This window comes from Opisthocomus hoazin, chromosome 3, assembly GCF_030867145.1.
Source record: "Opisthocomus hoazin isolate bOpiHoa1 chromosome 3, bOpiHoa1.hap1, whole genome shotgun sequence".
NCBI classification, from domain to species: domain Eukaryota; kingdom Metazoa; phylum Chordata; class Aves; order Opisthocomiformes; family Opisthocomidae; genus Opisthocomus; species Opisthocomus hoazin.
This window is the reverse complement of record NC_134416.1, coordinates 38,918,900-38,941,321: the sequence shown is the minus strand read 5'-3', so window position 1 is coordinate 38,941,321 and position 22,422 is coordinate 38,918,900. Positions and strand designations below refer to the sequence as shown.

Sequence of the window (22,422 nt, the reverse complement as noted above, 5' to 3'; positions counted from 1 at the left end):
GAGTGACTGGGAATGGAAACACACAAGTTAGAGATCAGGGCATACTTGTTACACATGTTTAAGCATGTTCATGTACCAGTTCAGTCGTAAACATACTGCATCTTACTTAGCTTTTCTCACATAGCTTTTTTTCTCTTGTAGATTAAAAGCAATAATGTAATTTGTTTATTTTGGTGGATTAGTAAATCAAAGGGCCAAAATCCAAATCTCAGTCTCTCTACCAAACTGTGGGAATAATTGGATTTAACTTCAGACTGCAGCTGTCCCTCATTTTTGATTCACAGTATGATTGAAGGGGGTCTACTTTCCATTTCCAGTTAGAAAGCAGTGGATTTTTTTTTTCCATCTGTGAGAGCCAATATCTCCCTAGGCTTTATGCCTCTGAATGAACAGAAACCACTGAATCTCACCTACAAGTCTAATGAAGTGTAATTAACAGCCTGATTTGAAAGCAGCATTCATAGCTCATCTTCAGACCTATGTTACACAATAAAGCATTCACAATAGTCTATTCTTCTTTTGCATAACAAATAGGTCATAATTTCAAAAAAGATTTTTATTTCTACAAAATTACTGGCAATTAGTTTGTCATCTGGATAGTAAAACCATCTGTCCAGAACTATTCCCACCAGGAAACTGAGGGTTTAGAAATCCCATGTACTTCCACACTTTAGAACGATACCACAGATATTCAGCAGAAAGCCACTGTCTAAGAATTAAACCAGTGACTTGTGGAACCAACTCCTTTTGCCAGCATGTTTTCAAAATTACTAGAATGGTTTTTAGAAACCTAACCAGAGACAGCATAACTGTTCAAAGTCCTGCCAGAGACCTACACAAGGTTTGAACATCACTCCGTATTTGGTACAGATGAAGGAGTAATTAGAAGCCTGTGGAAAATATTAGTATCTGAACTGTAACTTTTTCTGCACATTTCAGGTATGGTATTCTCCATCTCAGAACAGAAGGAAATGTATTATTTACTATTATGGAAGTATTAAATAGCTTCTCTCTCAGATGTCAATGTTTAAAACATTGGGGTATCATTGAATATGGAGGAGGACATTGCACCCAGTAGGAAGAAGTTAAAATGACAAGAACAGGATCATAGAAGTTCAGTTCTCCACAGACAAATGTGGATGAAAAGGTGGTCAAAAAAAAACCAACAAAAACAACATGAGGTCAGTGTCTTCTCTCCTCACCCAGCAGCCCAGCTCAGCTTGGATTGCTCAGCAGAAAGGAGGAAATAACATCAAACCACATTCCCAAGCAAACCAAGGTGCAGAACCAAATGAAAGTCTCCAGAAAAAGCTCTGGCTTGGGGTTGCCATAGCAATCATCAGGTTTGTCTCATTTCTATTCCTAGTGGAAAAAAAGGATCAAATATTAAGCAAAAATGCCAATAAGATTTCAGGGTCTGCCACATTTACAGGTCTGCACAGATGCCTATAGCTTTTGCAGAAATCAATGGGAGACCCCATGCCTGGGATTCGTAATAGAAAATTTATGTTCAGGTTTTGATGGAAATTTAGTCTTTGACTTCAATGGAAGCAAATTTACAGCTGCCATAAATGAATTCCAATTCTGCCTATCTGTAAGAAAGAAAATTACAAGAAACAGTTCAGAAACTGAACTTCTCAGCTGTCATTTAACACACACATATATTAGCCTGTTTTGTATGTTAATCAAGAACAGCTAGTGGTAACAAAAGCACCTTCACTCCCAACAAGATACCAACATTGGCTCTGTCACCTGCTCTGTGCACCCGTCTCCTGGTTTGGATCTTCTGCAGGGAAATGCCCAAAGACCCTCAGCAAAATCCTCGGACCTGTTGGTTCACACAGCAACTGGGGCAATGGGGAAAGAAATCAAGTGGTATAAGAGCAAGTATTTGAGAAATGCTGCACCAAAAGATTGCAGCAGGATGAATTTCAGCTGGATCGCAAGAACACAAAAAAGGATTGCTAATATTCAGAGGATTTTTTTCTTTTTCCACACAATTGCCATTTAAAAGGGATATTGCAACCTTGATTATTGCTGTTTTCATTTTATTTTGTTGAGCTTTCCTTGTCTTCTAGAGAACTAAGCATCACAGAATCACAGAATGGTGGCTGTTGGGAGGGACCTCCGGAGATCTTCTAGTCCAACAAAAGCAGGGTCACCTACAGCAGGATGCACGGACCACATCCAGGCAGGTTTTGAATATCTTCAGAGAAGGAGAATCCACAACCCCTCTGTGCAGCCTGTTCCAGTGCTCCGTCACCCTCAGAGTGAAGAAGTTCTTCCTTTTGTTCAATGGAACTCCAGTCTGTCCAGGTCTCACTGAATGGCAGCACAGCCTTCTGGTGTATCCACCACTCCTCCCAGTTTTGTATCATCAGGAAACTTGTTGAGGGATATATAGTTTAGGGGGTTTTACAATTCCTGTTCAAATACTTCCTATCTTAAAACAAAAGAGCTCCAGGAAGGCTGTTACTGGGGACAAATCTGGGCCTTTTAAATTGAATTCCAAACTCTCATTTTATAAGAAGATAGCAAGAGCAGTCCTAGAGGATTCACCTGCTGTGTAGTGGAGGTATTACTGGACTAACCTCCTGTGACCCCAGAATAATGACAAGCACCAAATGGCACGTAAGTAGACCTCTGGTATCTATGACAGAGATGCTCTACTGAATGTTTAGTGAGTCACATATAAATAATGACTGCATAGATAGATTTAAGAGCTGGAACATGAATTTATTGGAAGTTTAATAATCCCTTCTGGAATTACAGCATTTATTGAGGTAAAAGGGAATGCCATGATTTTGCTTCTATTCAGTTCCTCATCTTTGTACCAAGAACAGCATTTGTTTACTCCATAGAGGAGGGAAAACAGGTATCGTCACTCCCTCCTGCCGAATCTGTTTCAGCCCACCTGATGGATTTTGGTGAGAAGAGCAAAGGGCATGGCTGTAATTCAGCAGTGTGAGCGCACACCTCAGAGGCAGGAGCCCCGAGGTAAGTGCCAGCTCCCAGGACCTTCTGCTTTTTGCATTAATCAGCTATACAGAGGCAAAGCATTCTTGCTCTGCAAACACGATCCTCATGTGCTTCGCTGAGAGCCTGCAGGCTCGCATACCCCTCCTTTCCTGCCTCCTTCCGCTCCCACAAAAATCCTCTGACTCTCCGAGACTACTAACAGCAGGCAGCCTCCCAGGAGTGCAACACATAGCTCTGGACAGGGTTGAAAGCGGATTTGGATTAGTGTCATCTGTATCCTGTGCAAGCAGTCACTAATCACGAAGGTTCTGCAGAGATGGCGAGCAGCAGGAGCCATGCAGGACATGGGGCACCTCCTGCCATGTGCCTCAGCACGGGCAGCCTCCACTCCTGCATGGGGAAGGGATCCCAGCTGTCAGCCCAGTGCCCACACTCCTGGTGAGGGCACAATCTCATGCACAGCTCTGGTGCCAGTAGCTGGCTTCAGCAGCTCGTCACCGAGGCTCCCAGTTCTCTCCATGGAGACCACAAACGCCCCGCTGAAGCTCTGGATGCCCTGTTGGTGGCCAGCCACAGCGACACTTAGCTTTGTTGAGTCTGAGCCTTTTTTGGGCCGAAGCCCTAACAACATGCCTGGGTCATGCTGTGCCAAAGTCAAGAAATGAAACTTGTTTTCCTAAACATCAAGTTAATTCACTCCAAGCCGGACAACTCACCATGCTTTCCCACTCCTTGCTTTGGATTATTTTTCCCCAGCTTTATTATCTCACATTTTTCAAATCAAATTACTTTTTTTTTTCTTTCTCTTTCTAACCACTCTCCACCTCCTCTGCATTATGTCTCCTGTCTCTACAGTCCTAGCTACTCCGTTTAATGCAATCTCTAGATCTCATCTCACTTCCATGTCAAATCTGACATGAGTTGGTAATGAAGAAAAGGAAGCAGACTGGGGCTTCCTTTGCAAAGGCTTCAATTCCCGCTTTGGAAAATAATGCTGCATCTACACATAAGACTGGAAACAGCACAGTGTCAAAGGCCAGCCCTTCGGGGAGTAGTAGTCAGCAGTCCATGCAAAAGATTTCAAAGAGTGGGTGAGAAACAAAACCAAAGCCACAAATACCTCTTCCCAGCAAAGTAATTGCCAGTGGCGGTGAAGCAATGGAAAGGGCAGATCGCTAATAACATACTTACTTGTGCCTTGGGCTGACTTCCACAAGGTGTTAGTTGGCAACATCATGTGGCTTCCATCAGAGCTGGCAGAGCTGCATTTTCCTTTGGATAAATCCAAATCTTTTGTTTGCCTTCTGCTGTTATTCTAACACCGTTAGCAGGAACTAATAGCCACTTCAAAACCAGAAATGGCAATGTAGGATATTAGTATGGAATGAAAAATATATTTTCCCCCAGTGTATCAGAATGTGAAAGTTTATTCACACTAACAAAAATGAAATGCTGGCAAACAGCTGTAAGGAAGGATGATTTGGGTAGGCAAAAGTAAGAGTTTTATTTCTCTCTCACAGCTCTGCCAGAGAATGAGAGTAAGGGGTGTTTTCTACTGAAAACCATTTGCTTTAAAGTCAGTCAATCAACAAGCTCAATGACACACTATTTTAACTCTGCTTGGCAACATACATGTATGTGTATGGGGGGGTGTCTCTGTGTGTGTATATATAGAGAGATTCACACAGCTAATCATTCATCTTCACATTAAAAGTTTGTAAAGCTGTAATTGTGATTTGTCACCGCAAACTCAATGCTCTAATGGATTACAGCAGAATAATACATTGCATCCGTCTTCTTTTGCCTCAAAACCAGAAATAGTACTGTACATATAATCATTTTAAGATGCAAAAGTTTAAAACAAATGAGGGACCCCAGGCAACATTTTTTGATATGTGTATTTATGTATCAAAGGAGCTGATTCGCAGTGTAGAATACTTAGCCCATGTAGCCCCCATCAGTAATGTCAGATAATGTTTAGCTACAGGCCTTCCAGGGTTCTGGAAGCAAATGTTTGGAGCTAAGCAACACTTGCAATTTCATGGTTTTGGTTTAAGACTAATCTGAGATCAGAAGCAATGATGAAAGAGGATGTCTTTAAAACACTGTGATCACCCACCAGCCTAAACATCAACACCTCCAAAACGAGTTCAATGGAACAGCCAGTGCTTTTTCACAGGCAGTGCAGGAGCACACCTGAGCACTGCATTCCGTGCACCGAGGGGAGGAGACAGCTTTAGAGGCAGCTTTTTAAGGTGTGGCCAGCTGACAAGGGGATTTCAGTCTCTGAAAGATCTCTAGCCTAGTAATCACAAGAAACAGCAAACCTCAGAGGCTTTGTTTATCATTTGCAGGAGCAAATTGCAAAACCTCTTGGAATTCCAGCCACTGCACTTGTACCACAGTTCTACTGTTTGGAAGAATTTATTCAATTTTTTTGTAACAGAGAAAATTCTGCTTTGAGCCTTCTGAGGGGAAGCCACTTCCTAAGGCCAGACAATTTCTGGCACCTGGTGGCATAGCGGAACCGAGTCCTTCACACATAGTGGGCCTGGAGATCTTGCAACAAGCACTGCCAAAGAACAAGCTACGCTGCAGCAAAACCCAAGCAAACGTTCGTTGGAAGAAAGGCGAAAGTGCGGAAGATACAAGAAAGGAAAGGTGTTTTACACATGGAGGTTGATAATACTACAGCTTAGTTTGTTGCCTATAACCTTTTATTCAGGTTATTTTCCTCTTCCACAGGACTGAGAGAGATGCTAAAGGTTAGATATAGAACGAATTCAAGTTACCTAAAGTGAGACTTAGGCAGACTCCACAACGAAACCACGATCCTGTTCCTTGTCTAAAATTGTCAGATACTGCGGTTTGTAAAGCTAAGAGTTATTTGCATTCGGTTGTTTCACCTCTTTACATCTGCCCAGTCTCAGTTCCCAGCTCACTCCCAGGACCATCACAGAGCTGGGAAGTGAACATGTCTTCTCCTCAGTCTCCTAAGGATCTGATTTGCCAGGCACTTCCAGCACCTCAGACGCCAGTAGGATGAAGTTGCTCAGAAAACACGGCAGACATCAGTTAATTCTACACCATGCAGGGAACTGGTGCGATGCACTCATTTTGGTCACTGCTGTTATAATTGGACAACTAGTTCAAAAAGAAGTTATGCTGACTTAACGCCTTTTCTCTCTGAGAAGACACAAATCTATACTTGACTAAGCCATGCCATTCTTAGCTTGCGGCACTATCTCTCCTTTTGAAGCTGTACCACAACATAGCAACAAAACCCGTGTCTCACTAGACCAGAAAGTGAGCACAAGTGCCAAGTGGCCTCCATTCAAGGCTCTTACGGGCAAAGAAGCAATGAGGGCTCTTCACCAGTCACTGCAAAACAACTGTATATGGTACATTTTCTCCTCCCAGCTGATCCTGCTTTTCCCTTCAGTGCAGCCATATTCACTCTTTGGTTCATTGACTTCTTTTCTGCAGTTTCTGGCTCAACTTATCCCTTTGTGCAGGGCGGCACAGCAGTACCAGGAGGAGTGGAGGATGCTTCTTGGGCAGATTAGTCTAAAAGTTGTTAATTAGGATAAAATTGTGGAAGGTGAAATGTGGGTTTGGGCATGCCCCTCCCTCTACCTAGAAGAGCAAATCAAACCCACGGTCTGGACCAATAATTCATGGGTTTACAACAAAATGCCTGCTATGAAATGGTGGGCACTGCCACTCATCCCCTGATTTAGAGGGCAGCCCTGCTCCATGCTTGCAAAAGATAAATACCAGTCCTGAATTCCCAGAGACCTTCAGGCCTGTAGATCCTCAGAGGATGGAAGACTTGCTGTAGCCCGGAGTGAGATGTCTGAACACTGTGACTCATCCATTCAGCACACAGATTGTTTCGGATGACATTCAGAGGCACTGTGGCACCTAACGTTCAGGTATTGACTTCCATGAGTCACTCAGGTGCACATTTGCAGCACACCACGCACCGAGTCCCTATTCCGCACTGACCTTCTCTAGCTCCTGCTGATAAGTAAAACAACTGCTCCCCATCTAACTGAGCCTTTTGTAAACCAGATGCAAACAGTTTTTATCCTATTTAATGTCTCAGCTGGGCACAAGCAGGTGAACAACTTCTGCACTGTGACAGCAAAGAGATGAGAGATGTCTTCTCATTCCCAACCTAGAGGGCAGAAATATCATAGACTTGCATTCAAGACAACTGCTTAATACGTTCACAAATCAATTTTATTAATTTAAAACAAAATTAATGAAGAAAAATTCTGTACACAATTGTGGACACAACACACTTTTTGTACAATAAGGCCCAGACAAACTGTTTGTTTTTTTCAGTCTGCAACTGACTAAAAATTTAAAAGAGAAAAAAAAAAAAAAAAGACAACCAACCCCCCATCACTGTCCACTTTGCTCGAGGAAAAGAAAGGCTAATTATAATCTCAATTCTAAAAACTCCCCACAACGTGCTTTATGTAAGTGTGTGAGTACTGCGTGGATTCCAGCACTCATACTGGGTAAAGCACATGTGCAAGTCCTGGTAGGATACAAAACCTCTCTGTTGGTAATAAAGCGATCCACAAACACTGAATTCTAGCAGCAATATGATTCCTCCAGTATAGAAGGGTGTTGTTGTGTAGCTACATTGGTGCTTTGTAGCTTTGCAGGTAGCTGTTTCAAGGCTGGTGTTTTTAGCAAAAGAAAACAGGAAGAAAAGATGGAGCAAGAACCAATAAAGCCGAGGCTTCTTTTTAACAAAGAGATTTAAATCAGGTAAAGGGGACTGGTATAATTCAAGCTGAAAAGCCAGACTAACAGTTTATCTGACCAAGTAGTTCATGGCCTTCAAGATTAGAAAAGTCACAGACAGAGACAGTCTAGGTTTGCCCTGTAAACAGGTACAGACAAAAGCAAATTTTAACTCCTTGGTGATAACTATTTTAGTATTTCCATTGCCGGCAATGGATGTTATATCTTAGGAAAATCTGACTCCTGGTGGAAGAGGATTAAAAACTTAATGCATATGAGTATTCTTGTTCAATTTCTCCAAAATATTCCCATTTCTTATTTCTAAAAATAATGATGATGACAATTTCCTTCATTTTTGGATGAGACAAAAACTATTCGGTACCAAGATTCCAGTTTAAGTCATGTCTTAAAATATATTTGTGTTCTCTCTCAATTTCTTTATGGAATGAATCTGCTAATTCATTTTTCAATACTTTAAAAAAGGGTTAATATGTTAACTTTAAAAGAGGAAACAGAAGGCAGCAAAGGACTCCTCTTCAGTTGTGTTTTATCTATATTATTTCCTTCGTGAGGGGAAAGAAATCAACCTTTTCATAATAAGAATAGGTGAGAAAAGAAAAAGTTAGAGAAACAGCTGAGAAGAACAAAACCCGATTCTTATTGACACTTGACATCCATGCTTTTGGTCTTGACAAATTTATCTAAAAAAATCCATTATCTACATATTTATATCCAACGCATTGATAAGGCACTGCACAACAGTTTGTGCACACGTGGCCTCATCCTTCACCAACAAGGCATTACTATCTTTCAATAGCATTTACCTTAACAATATGTAAAAGAATCATTCATTATTACAAATTTACACAAAAAATTCTTCCTGTACACGATTGTCTCAGTGATGTACCTATTAGTTTAAATTAGACATATTTTAAACTACTCTGTAATGTGCTAAAATCAAAAGTAGTTGCTGTACCATAAGGCAAAGGCTTACAATCGCCTTCAATCCTATTATACATATCCTCAGTTATATGATGTCAAAATACAGTCTGTTCATAAATAAGTAAAGATGTACAGAGTACCCTGGGTATGAGAAACCAAAAAGTAAACCTTCTTTACAAGAAAATTACTCCACTGGTATTTTGAAAAATCTCAGTCTTCATTGTGCAATCAAGTTTGCTGTGTTGAAGAAACGGTGTGTGTCACATTGAAGAGTCTAAAAGCTACACAGAATTTGCAGGTCCTTTTTTTTCTTCACAGGTATGAACCTTTTATTTCCTTTTTTTTTTTTTTCATTCTCTATTTCTTTTTGGTAGCAAATACGGTAAAGATGAGTAGTTCAAACATTCGCATGGCTTATTTTCGTTGGACTCGCAGTACCGGAGTCAACAGATGTTCCGAAGAAAAAGACATGCTCCTCCGTTTACTGAAAGGGCAAGGGTTAAGACCAATTGCAGCTGTACGTCAACATGGTGAAATCACAAAGTTCCATAGTCCAATGCTGACACAAGACACAGGCATCCCGTCCACGGGCAGAAGGAGGCTCTGGGGTTTCAAAGTGCTGCTGAGCTGCTACAAGTACTCCAGTTCCAAGGCATGGTGAAGGGCCATAAGGTCAGAGTGGCTAGAGATCCTCCAAAATGGCATAGCATGCTGTGAACAGCACAGACAACATGTAAAAATAGCCCCAAGAATTCTGGTATTTAGACCCACCCATTGTCTTTTGCAAGGATAAGGGAACACTGTGAGGAGAGAAAAAGAGCTCTTAAAACCTTGAGCCCTTCACGTTTCTCTCTGGTTTCTCTGGTCCACTCCCTCAGCATAAATTCTCAACAACAGCAAATCTATTTACCAATAGGAACAGCAGCAAACATGTCAGGAGATCACAAGGAGGGAGGGGTTTCTCATCTCTTTACCAGAAAACCAGATTTTAGCACGTTGCAGAAGAAAATAGTATTTCTAGGAAAAAAATTAAGAAAAATAACCCATACATGAAGCATGTGGGTAGTTTGAGGAAGGGAACGGAATCTGACTAAAAAACAAAAAATAAAGACAGTGAAAGTATTATCTACTATCAAAACGTCTTTGTTCCTTGCTGTACTGTCCCTGGCAGGTGAGTTAAGAACATAGCCATGGTGATTCAGAATAGCTCGTGTGTTGCTCACATCACTTCGAAAGGAATTTTATCCCAGTGGTTTGTATAACATCGCTCCTTGTTGGAACTGATCTTAAAACATCTTTTCCATATGGGACAATTTTAAAATAAATACATATTTTTTTCCTATTAGCTGTAATAAAATCTGTCTGGAGCACAAATACATTTGCAAAGAACCTGAATAAACCAAAAACACAAATACCAGGAAAAAGCAAGCATTACCTCATCCATGAAGGGTAAAAATTTGATTAAGAACTAACTTTACACTCTAAACCAGGGATTATAGTGTCAGCAAGAACTTTCACATAAATAAAAAGAAAAGATAACCATCAGCTTTTGTCAGGAAAATATTCTATAAATCCCACGGGAAAATAGTTTCAATTCAACAATGTTCTGAAGGCTAACATGATCATGTTCACCTTTTCATTGGGTCAGCTTGTGTCCTGGCATCTTTAGGAGGCAAACCACAAGCAATTTATTACCACAATAGCTTCTGAGTTCCCCAAGCATTTTATCTACAATTTCCCAGTTAGGCTTTCTTCATCCTCCTTCAGCACTTCCCCAGTAAATTCCTAATTCTACTAAAATCAGTGGCAAAACTCCATCTCTTGTGATTATCACTTCTACGCTGACCTCCTTTTTTCATTCAGGTCTTCTCCTCAAACTTTAAGTTAGAGAACAGTTTTGAAAACAATGTGAAGCTCTCTGTTTCCAGCTGCATGTTTACTCTAAGCCCTGTAATTTTACCTTATACCTGTCTCAGAAGGCAAACCTCTTAGCACAGAGCCTATCATATATTTGTTTTTAGAAGCTCAGGTAAACAGCTGTCTGTCAGTGTATAAATAATGACTATGTTTAGAAGAATGCTGCTTCAATTCAGATAATGATGTGATGACGAATTGGGTTGAACTTATAGAACAAAGCAAAGATTTTAAAAAGAAATGTAACTATGTAAGTAGTGGCAAGTCTCTCAAGTCAAATGGCTACTGTTAAGGAACAATCAGCTGGTGCTCCTGTGAGAGTCAGAGAAGATAACACTGAATTAATCAATGTTAATAAGCAAGGCTAAAGAGTCGTACACGATCAGCAAGGGAGCACTGTAAGGAATCTGGAAAACGCGTACCCAGTGAAGGACAAGCGTTAGCAAGTAGAGTTGCACAATTAGAGCGACGGCAGAGGGAAGGAGGCGGCACTGAGCACCCACTGCCCATGTTTCAGGGTTTTCACTTAGAATAGCTCTGGTTTGACATCGTGGAAGAAGTGCTCATTAGCAGTTGGAAAGCATTTGGTGCGCATCTGGATAATATATTGTTCTTTAGTTCTATCCAAAAGAAATCTGTTGGGTTTTTTTCTCTTTTTTTTCCCCCCTAAAACCAGTCCAGGATGTTAATCAAAGCATAGCAAGGGGGAAGGACTAGAAGGTCTGCTTCGATATGAGACTCCTGATGGGAATTAAAATGTAATATGGATGCATCAACAGATGCCCACATTCAGAGTATGCCAGGCTTTTAGAGCAATGAAATTTATTCAGGAAGTAAATAAAATGACCCACAAGGAAGCACCATTGGAAGAATTTCTGTTCTGCTTCACTTTGCACTAGATTGTTATAAAGCCTTGAGAAACAGCTGACAATCTCAGCTTGAAGATAAATGCATGACTGATAGCTGCTTATGGAGAGAACAAAACAAAGAATCAAACTAATTCAGAGGCGACGGAGATGTTAGAAAAAAAGCTTCTGATATTTCCAAAACACTTCTACAGATTAATCCTTTTCTTAAGGAGTGTTAAACATTGACACCTAGTATTTCTACATCTTCAATCTGGACCTCCATTGTACTATCTCTATGCTCCACCAGCAACCGGAATTAGATTGCAGTTAACTCAGTTACAACTCCATGTCCCAGTGTCCTCCCAGTTACATTATACAGATAGTCTAGCCTCTGCACTCTGTCAGGTCAAACACTGCTCCTTTCCAACTCAAATCTTTCCTAAAGATTAATTTCTTGCATCATGTCCAGGAAACGAGCCAGCAAGAGCAAAATGAAATAAAAATTGCTAATCATGCTGTTCTCTGGACTCTCCAAAAGCTTCTGAGCAACTATCTGTTATTTAGGTTGTGAGATCTTCCTGGCAGAATCTGTAACACCTGACAAGGGTATTACACCACGGAGAAGCAGGCACAGGTTTGTGCTTGCAGCAGGTCCGTGCAGTGTTTGCCAGCTGACTGCAGCTGCCCGGCCATGCTCAGCAGTGCTGCCTCCCTTCCTGGCATGGCTGCAGTTTCCCCTCTTCTCTTAATGGCCTCAAGCTGCGTCAGGGGAGGTTTAGACTGGATATTAGGAAAAATGTCTTTACTGAAAGAGTTGTCAGGCATTGGAACAGGCTGCCCAGGGAGGTGGTGGAGTCCCCATCCCTGGAGGTGTTCAAAAAATGTGTAGATGTGGCACTTCAGGACACGGTTTAGTAGGCATGGTAGTGATGGGTTGACGGTTGGACTTGATGATCTTAGAGGTCTTATCCAACCTTAACGATTCTATAATTCTCCCACAAGCCTCCTGCCACGCAGGACCCACCTGCTCTCCCTGCCAGCCAGCCAGAGCTCCCCGCTTCTCTCAGGCAGCCTGGAACCAGCTCTGCCGCAACCACTGGGTCAGGGAGGTTTAAATAGCATACCTAAGACGTGGCATGGTGAAGAGTTTGGTGGACACCTGCCTTTGCGTAGTGTCTCTGCAGAAGCCAAGAGCCAATGACATGGATGCCCTCCAAGGTCATACCGCAAACTAATGAATAGGGAGGATTGTAGTAATAAATTCTTGGCTTCCAGCTCTCACTTCATGCAGCTCCAGCATTATACTGCTTCCCTAGTAACAACCTCAGCATCACAGAGCGTACACACACCAAGCAGCTAGGGCGGTTAAAGGCACAGATTGATTTAACAGACGGTTTAGCTTCTGCTAAATCAAATCACAGTGATTCTTGCTAGACGCCCATATGCAATATTGAGTTTTGGATTACCTTCAGCTGTTTACGGTCAGATTTTAAACCAAAACTTTAAGTGGTCATTATTTTGGCTATATCCTTCTATTCCAAATTCACTTAAGTGTCCTCTGCCTTATTTATTGTCTGTGAAAAGAATATACCTCCATTTACTCCATGTAGTTACAGGAGTGAGGTGTGGAATGATTCTGGACAGTACCATGAAAACAAAAAGGTTGTGTAAACCTCAGGATTATAACTATTTTCAGTTCTCCTGCATCTAGGTCAAAAGACCAGCAGCACACTCCCAAGAAATAAAACACGCCAGGAACGTGGCGGCTGCACGGGGCTGGAATCTGCACTGGCACTCCCTGCACCGCCGAACGCGACTGATTCAGATCTCTATCAGCCTGACCCTACGGCACAGCCTTCATAGCCAAGAGGGGAAACAAACCCGATACAGATCTATATATATCTATATTTTTGTGTATGTATACAGTCTCACACACATATGTGTCCATATATACACATGTGTGTTCACAAGGCATACACAGTAATTTTCACCTTATCTAACAGATGATTGTACAAGACTAAAACATTTAAAGTAACAAAATTATCATACAAAACCTTATACATAATTCCTGTATTAACTTGCCCCATTTATCCACAGCTATTCAGCTCTGTCAAATGTGGCAACACACCCATGAGAGAGAAGTACATTGTTTCTTACTGAATGACCTGGCAAGAGTTTCTTTGTACACATATTTACTAAATACTGCTTTTAGAAAGCCATCCCTGCCAACAGTTAGCACACACGTCATGTACAACACGTCTTCTATTCTGAGCACGCTGAAAAATGCTCATATCTCGCTGCTGTGGGAGAATGGATGACAAATGCTAACCACTAATATATAGGCAGTGTAACTGGATGCATTAGTATCTAACTATCTATTAGAATTCTATAGAATTCTATAGAATTCTATAGAATAGATAGAATTCTATCTATTCATGCATATGAAACTATAAGAAAGCTTTTCTTATTGCATATTGGAGGAATATGCATCTAGACTGGTAGTAAAACAATGACTTTTTGTACTATTTCAATATCTTCCAAGCAAAGATGAAGCTTCTGTCTTTTAAAAAACAGGAATTGTTTTGTAGGTGATAAGAAACACATTTATGAACTTTTTAATGATTTCATTTTTACGACATTTTGAAACAAAACTTGGTGGCAAAAATTTGAATTTGGTTTTGGTGTAAAAAGCATGAAAAGTGAAATTATTAACTCAGGAAGTCTAATAACTATAATATTATTAAATAACCTAAAATATTAAGGTATCTTACTTCTGAAATAGAAGCAATATTATTTTTCAGCATGTATTTACTAAAAGAAAAAAACTTCAACTATTTTCTTCAAAAAAAAAAGTGTTTCTACTAATATATGTGCAAAACAAAGCCATACTTTGACAGCAACACTGAAAAGTGCAGACTATCCTCCTTCCCTTAAATAAGTATAAATCTTACTTCTGAGATTTGTGATGGATTTGAATAGAAAACTCTTCAGTTTCTGTCATCTTTCAGAGTATTTTTGTTGTGTTTGTGCCAGATTTGCTAAGCGGTTATCTTTACTTCCTACCCCAAACCTGACCAGCACAGTGTGACTGTGAGCTTAAAAGCAGTGGCATATTGGATACCCATTTATATTCTATTTATTGCTCCACAAAGATTTATGGTTTTTCCTCCCAATTTCCCTCCGAGGCAGCATGACCATTTCGGAGACAAAGGGAGAAGCCAATTTGCCCAGGCTCTCCAGAACCACCTGATGTAAAATCCAGCTCCTCAGTGCAGAGAGCCTCCTCCTTTGTCTCCTCTCACAAATTAGAAATCCTTTGGAGGATTCCCTTAAGTAGAAAAACTCAGGAGTTGGGGTTTTTTCTGCCTTATGAGTATTTCCCGACTGTGTCTCCAAAGGCAAAGGCAAAAGATGAGCTCAGACAAAACAAACCAAACCAAAAGAAAACACAAAAAAAACCAAAGCAAAGGAAAACAAAATGCCAAGACAATGGAGTCTCTGGCAGAAAACCCCAGAAACAACTTCTGCAATGAACGAGCCGTGTCACCGCGGTGGCGCTCGGACGCAGCGGCCGCCCCGAGCACCCCTCGGCTCTCACACCGGTTTCTCTCCCCCTTCCTTTCCCTCTTTTTCCTGGGGAAGCTGATCCAAAGGTAGCAACCTCCGCGTGAACCCTGGCGCCGCAGCCACCCCGGCTGTGTGCTGCGCTGATCCGGAAGGGTATGGTTATTCCTCAGCCTGCGACGCAAACGTTCCGGGAATTTCAATCGTCTTCTAAAGTATTTTGCTGGAAGTGACAGCTAAACAGAGGTGTTGATACCACAGCTCGTCCCGCACTACGTGAAATGTAAGAGTGTGGAGTTTCCTCAGTGCACTGTATTTATTTTCATTCATCAAAAGAGGCATTTTTTAAAAAACAGTCTTTCCTAAAAGTGTTTCTCAAAAGAGCAATGCTCTTTTAAATGGTATTAAAAAGTTTCTATTATTGCATTTTTACAATAATAAAAAGATTTTAAATCTGTCCTTTATTTTTCCTATTGTTGACTCAGGATCTTCCACGAATGAAGGACATAAATAAAGATCTCTTTTTATGATGAAGCAATTGATAAATTATTGGTAAATTATTTTTAATGACAAATCTTAATTGTGCCTCCTAAGCTAGAAGTCCAGCTCTTTCCACTAAACAAACACAGAACAAAAAAATCTCTCAAATGAAATCAGTTTGAATTTATGTGTCTACTTAAAAATACTCATTATAGTTTACACAGAATCAACGAAGTGCTATTTAAAGAAGGGTGTCGTGTTTATGCTCTAAGCAGTGTAAAGAAATGTACATATGCTAAGGGCTTCGCCCCATGCCAAAGCCCTTCAGCCAAGTGCTGTGCAAAGGGGTAACAGGAAAGCTGTCCCTGCCCTGAGAACATCGCAAAACCCCACGTGCTGACGGGAAGGAAGGCGGGAAGGAACCAGCTAGCAAGGTTCAGGGGATAAGCAAGGCAACGGGTTACATCATGAGACGGTTACGCCGCTTTGGATTGATGGGCTTTGGGTGTTTTTGTTGGTGTAAATCTTCTCCTGTTTTGATTGCGCCTTCTGCAGACAAGGTCTAGGTTTCTACTGTTTTCTCACAGGGCGATACCATTTATTCCTTAGACGGGGCATGCATCTTTAAACTGAAGCACAGCATACACCAGGGTGCAACCCCATGCTCACTGCTCCTAACCTCCCTAAAAACAACCCAGGGAGCAGATAACCATCATCTGAGTGGGGAGCAGCTCCTCGTATCGCAAGCCACTGCGTGGTTCTCGCTCGTGCAGGATATCAGGGCCAAAACTTGATAGGCAAATCCTGCTTTCACAGTGCGAAATGGTGACTTCTTTTTTGGTGGACACAGCAGCAGAACAAGAATCACAGAAGCATTTTCCTTAATCAAATTAATAGTTTCTGCAGAAAGGCAGGGCTGCCGGTCTACTTATTGACTTCTCTGGCATCGCTGCAGCAGATAATTTAATCCAGAGCATCTAACATGCCTTGAATCTGAAAATTCCTTCCACCGAGAAAGAATACGCAGAAGTAATGACACAAAGGAACTTTCTATACTGCTACTCCTCTTAGCGACTGGAAAGGCATTTTCTTATGCCTTTCTGAATCATGTTTCCTGTTGAAAAAAGCATTGAATTAGATAATGTTACCAAAAGGACTACTCCTGCCATTATCATATACAACACTGTTTCACCGAGCAACAGAAAAGGAACAAAGAGAAGAATTTTTTTTCCCCCCTGATCTTAAATGCAGCTTTTAAAATGTAATCATTTACAGCGGGAAAACATTTCTCTGCAAAGATGAAAGGCATTTCTGTAGGAGAAAGGAGCAAACTGTTCCCGTCAGTCCGCCAAAGGGATATATGAAACTGAGACTCTGCGAAGTGCTGGGACGAGCTGGGAACCTACCCGCAACGCTTCGGGGGCACAAAACCCGGATTTCATGAAGCGAAACCAGTCAATGGTTGTTAAAACGCCACGCGGAGTAATTAGTTTGACTTCTCTAATTTTAGAAGGTTACAGTCGAAACAGATAGAGAAGTACCACAGAAAATTTTGTGGTAAAAAGATCAGCTGTGTAAAAGCAATTTACCTGTAAAACAAAGCAAGGACAGCAATGCCTATTTTCCTACTTTATCCTATTGGTCAAATAGCCAATATTCTGCCCATTCCTCCAAGCAAAGACCCTGTATCTGCTGTACTTGGGCAGAATAGCAAGGCTAAGAATGCTGCCTATTATTTGTCAAGGGGAAGCATTGCTTTTTATGGAGCTTGCTCCACACTGGGGGAAAAAAAAGTGTATTTTTCCCTTCTTCCCAGGGGAAAGCAAAAAAATAATACAGACAATCAAACAGCATCCTCTGGTTATGAATGCAGGACAAGCCACAAGCAGTTACCTGAACGCAGAATCCAAATTACGGATGCACAAGAAAGGTGAAATTTATGCACACCTACTCCAGTCCTACATACTTTTTCACGGTGTGACATGTTCATATTTCATATAGTCAAATAGCACACTGCCTTTGATCAGCAAGAATTGCCATTTTTTGCTTATATTCATAACATCCTATGTGGTATTCTGGGATGCCAACGAAAACAGAACTATTAGTTCTTGGCACAAAAGCCAGTGTCCATTTTCGGGCTCCTTTTTGAAAAACATCAAACATACATAGCTAGCTTAATGTGTCTTTTGGAGAACAGCAGGGCACATTATTATCTACAGTTTTATGCAGATTTCTACTAGATATAGTCACAACATATTTCATAGAGCAAAGATACAAAACCCAAATATCAATGCATGCTGTCCCATGTCGAAGAAAAGACAATTTTGCTTTCAGACTCTTGAAATCAACCCGCACTAAAAAAGGACCGTTACCTTTTTTGCGCCTTGTTCCTCTTCAACACCATCCCCTATAACAACATACACTACTTTTCTTCCAAATCTTTGAATTATTCGCTCAAAACAACTTTCCTTTCCTGAAAGAGAAAGATCAGACTATTCAGGATAGGTGGTGATGGGATGACATCAAATAAATAACTTTTTAGCCTGGATCTGCTCAACCCTTTAATATATAATTAAAGCTATTGGCAGAGAAGAGTCTCTCCCATGGGATGGTGTATCAAGGCTGATTGCAGCTTTACTCCCACCACAGAAGCCGACAGGCAACCTTGAAATCTGCTCCATGAGGTCCTTTACTATACACACCATGGTAGACATAGCGGACTAGAGGTCTGCAATATCAGCTTTCTTGTCTCCTCCCCTAATCTGAGACAGGTTTCGGTGGGAATTTCCCTACAAGGAGAATTCTCTGCTGGCTTTTTATGGCCAGTATCCTGAACTGAGCAAATTGATTGAATCTGAGTTGAAATTCTAGCTTTTTCACCACAACCTGTGACAAGATTAATCACAGCTCCTGAAACAGTAGTAACCTGACTTAGAAGGTCACCCAAAAGATTTAGATTTAAACGCCTGTAATTCAACACGTGGGCAAGGTCCTTGATCCTGCACTGGGATCCATTAATGGGGCTCATTACTTCACTGCACAGATCTAGGGACATGATCCCGGTGCTCCTGTCTTACACATAGGTACTGATACTGGGAAGCTTCAGGTACCAGTACTGGGAAGCCAGAAAGAATGCTTACAGTTGAGTTTTCTCACATGTCCCCGTTCTGAAAGATCGCTTCAGTCTGGTCATGGTACATGCTTACCTGTGTGTCTACAGCAACCGACGGAAAAAAACGTGTTTTTCAAAACAGTTATTTCAGCTACAGAACAATACCAGCATAAGAACAAATAGGATGGAAATTTAAAAAAGGTTTCTAGCCAGCAGAGAAGCCAAACTACTCAATGACACCCTTTAACAGCAGCGCTGGGCATAAGAAACATCCAACACTAACCAGTTTGAAAATTATGAATCACATCATGTTACAAAAATCTCATGACTTCCTGTGACAGCCAGTTTTCCAAAAATACCATTCTGCCCCGTGTACGTGAAGTCACAAGTGAATGTTTATTAAAATATCTTTTAATTAGAATATGTATTTGAAGTATTTTAATTCAAAGTTTTAATTTATTTGAAAGTTTTGAAAGACACTACCATAAAATTTTTATTCAGAAAACAGTTTTAAATCTTTTATGGTAATGCTTTCAGATTTCTACATAAAACTCTCAACCAAGATTTTTTTAAAAAACAATACCAAACAAAAATAACGCACCATTTTTTCTCGGCCATTTGAGCTTCCTGTATTACAGATACTTAAGAACACATGAAAAATGTTTTTATGTAGCCCACAATTTTGAGGGAATCTGAGACAGAACAGATATGTCATAATCATGTTAAAAACTACAAGTACCGATGCCATCTGGTCCTACGTAATTCTACATACTCAGAATAACATCTTTTACATTGAACCAGAAAACAGAAATAAACATTTGCCTGGCTGAAGCTTATTACAGTCAGTATGAATGAACTTAAATAATTACATTCTGCAGCAAAACATTCTTGCTTCTGGTAAATTGTTTATCAAAATTTGCTCCAGAGCCCATGAAAACAAATGGAGCCAGGGCTTACCTTACAGAATTTCTTCGGCTAATCTGGGGACACTTAGCGTCCTGTACTTACACCCTACTAAAAAGCCTTCTCAACGGCTACATAGTCTCACAGTTTTGAGAAACGATGACAAAACAACAATTACATTTCCTCCTAGCAGAGGCTGCAGCAGCACTAACAGAGCTATATGAACAAAGATTTGAAAAGCACTTTTAGGATGCTTTAGCATGAAGTGTTTCATGAGGTCAGGTATTCCTAATCTCTTATTTGCTACAGTGAATGCATGTAAGAAATAAATATAGACTACAGTACCTTTTTATTTATAATTACAGCTTCATAAGTATCACAACATTATAAAAATAGCTCACCTATTTTAGTTGCACTGTAAATATTCTCTATGGGAAATACAACCCCTAGTCCATACAACAAGACCTTTGCCAGAGCTGGAATTAGCTGAGTAGTTGTTACGAGAATGTTCACACAGTTTGTCCTACAGAAGAGAAAACATAAACATCCTTTTTTTAACAAATCAAAACAACAAGGAAAACCCTATCCCTCCCATCAGAACCCCTCCCCATTATTATTGCCACTTACAAAGAAAGGGGTCATCTTCCACCTTACAGGAGAGCAAGGTACAGAGTGGCATGGTCAGACCAGAAGAAGAAATGCGAAGAACCTGGTCCACCAGGTTCAGTATTTTGCCCACCAGACCAGGCAGCCCCTTCTAGACCATCATCAGACATCCGAAAGTTTCCTAACCATCACACAGTCTCTGTACTCACCTTGAATGAATAAGGGTGAGTGCTTTCAGTGCAAGTGTTAACCACGAATCCGTCAGAGCTTCAATTTCTGCTCTTAGTTGTAACCAAGCCTCTCTTTTTGCTGGACCAAGAAGACCTGTGGAGTAGATAAGGGCATGTCTGCATGGGAATTTGGTAACATTCTGTCATTTTCCTTTGCTTTCATTAGCTCAGAGACAACTTTCCACACACCAGAAACTAAACAGCTCACTAAACACTACCATGTTAAAAAAAGAACAGAAACCAAAAGTTCTTCTGTTTTACTACTCCTCGTCTGTATCTGTTATATACTTCAGAGTCACTTGCCTCCAACATTATTTTTGTAGGTATTGTATATTTCTTTTACTCGTCTGTAGCGGAAAGCCAGTTTTCGCATCCAGTCCACTCCTCCGCGCACCCCTGTCGCAAGGCACAAATTCGCACTGGTGGCGGCTGCAGGAAAGCCGTCTGTTCCGAAGTTATAGGTGCTAGTCAGAGATAAGAAAAACCCCAGATTAACAAGAGGCAACGGGCTGCATTCAGCCACCAGCTACTCACACTGCCGGGCTGCACAGGGTAAGACAGCAGGCTGCTGTAAGCGTTACAGCAGTCCATCGCTTTCCTGGGAGGGAACTTGCAAAGCAACGTTTTATCTTGCTCAGTTCTCTTGTACCTTAAATCTTGACCGTTGTCGTCTGAAGACACGTCATCGATGTGAACCTGGTCGCACTCCTAAGGCGACAGAAAGACTTTATCATTTTCTCGATCTTGCAAATCTTGAAAATAAAGCTAAGAAAAACTATGAACAATCTACTTACTCATCAGGGATAATTTTAATTGTGGAAATCAGTAGATGGCAGTCTTGTTAAAACAACTATTTTACCTATTCCCTGTGCTCATTTCTTAGAATAAACGCACACCATCATTAGCTACTACTGTTAAATGGCTTTCCAAAAACACATTTTTGTGTTTAGAATGGAAAGTGGTTAAAAACAATTAGCATATGTGTTCCATAAACGTTCATGTAGCCTTTCAGGTACCTTAAAACATCATGCTGCTCAAAGCTGATTCAGTCAGTGCATAAGTGTAACTGAAACCAGACATTTCAGTAAATGTAACATATTAGAAAAATTAAACCTGATGCTAACCGCCAATGAAATTATGACCTCTGATTGCTGTTGAGCCACACACCAACACAGCCTGAGGCCAGTGTTTCAGAGGAGCGCAGACGAAAAAATCTGTTCCTAGTTTGCCATTCATTTGAGAGTTGTGAGTTTCCTTCTCTCTCTTTGGTCTTAGTGCATGAAAGCAGCATGCAAAGATCAAGAAAATCTGAACAGAAATAGCCAAATCAAACCATGTTTCTTCAACGACTTGTATGCAAACTAATAAGGCACATTCATAATTAGCTTTGTCCATCACTAAATTAAAAATCATAATGCATATTGTTTATCCACCAAAAAAACATTAGAACATTACTATTAACAATTCAACTTTTGGCAGGGAAACAAACCAACCTCTGGCACTATAGATCAATTTCAATTCAATGCTTGAAACAATAATGGATTTCAATTATTTTAATAATTTCCTCTTCTCTCTCTTAATGTGAAGTCCTGTAACAAACATGATCTGTTTTAAACACGAAAATATTGCAATCCTTTATTTTTGTGTTACTGCTTTCCTCTGAACAAATTTTTCTCTCTCCATGGATTTGTGAGGAAGGGAGGGAAGACAGAAGTGGAAAGAAACTCAAACCAGCTGTTCCCTAACAGAATTAAAATCATGACCCTCCACCCTTTTTCTAAAACATCTATTTTCCAACCAACCCTCTCCCAGCAAGCAGCAAGCTCCAAGGAGGAAAAGACTTTGACCCTGTAACCTTCTCCTCCTCTCCTGAGGTCAACAACCTCAGATAAGAAAAAAGCTGAAGAAATCTATCTGGCCTCACATGATGGCTGTGGATTCTAGATTTTTAAAAACAAAGGTCTATGAAAAATACCTCAGAAATTTTTCAAATGCTTTGAAGAACAAGGTGTGGTCTTTTGCCCTTGTACAATATATACTTATTCTTACTGTAACACGTACTCTTTTGTATTTTATGCATAGG

At 40.6% G+C, this 22,422-nt stretch overlaps 1 protein-coding gene across 6 annotated transcripts in view; it reads right to left on the bottom strand.

Annotated features, from left to right (window-relative positions):
* Nucleotides 1-7,206: 7,206 nt before the first annotated feature.
* EYA1 (EYA transcriptional coactivator and phosphatase 1) overlaps nucleotides 7,207-22,422 on the bottom strand; it is a 92,853-nt gene continuing 77,637 nt past the window's right edge. For all 6 annotated transcript variants that reach the window (XM_075415247.1, XM_075415246.1, XM_075415250.1 and 3 more), the window contains 6 exons: nucleotides 20,989-21,047; nucleotides 20,643-20,803; nucleotides 20,319-20,433; nucleotides 19,905-20,026; nucleotides 17,861-17,961; nucleotides 7,207-9,393 (listed from right to left, as the gene is read on the bottom strand). In XM_075415247.1, coding sequence (XP_075271362.1) covers nucleotides 9,313-9,393; nucleotides 17,861-17,961; nucleotides 19,905-20,026; nucleotides 20,319-20,433; nucleotides 20,643-20,803; nucleotides 20,989-21,047 — 639 coding nt within the window. In that variant the 3' untranslated portion in view covers nucleotides 7,207-9,312. The remainder of the gene's footprint in view (nucleotides 9,394-17,860; nucleotides 17,962-19,904; nucleotides 20,027-20,318; nucleotides 20,434-20,642; nucleotides 20,804-20,988; nucleotides 21,048-22,422) is intronic.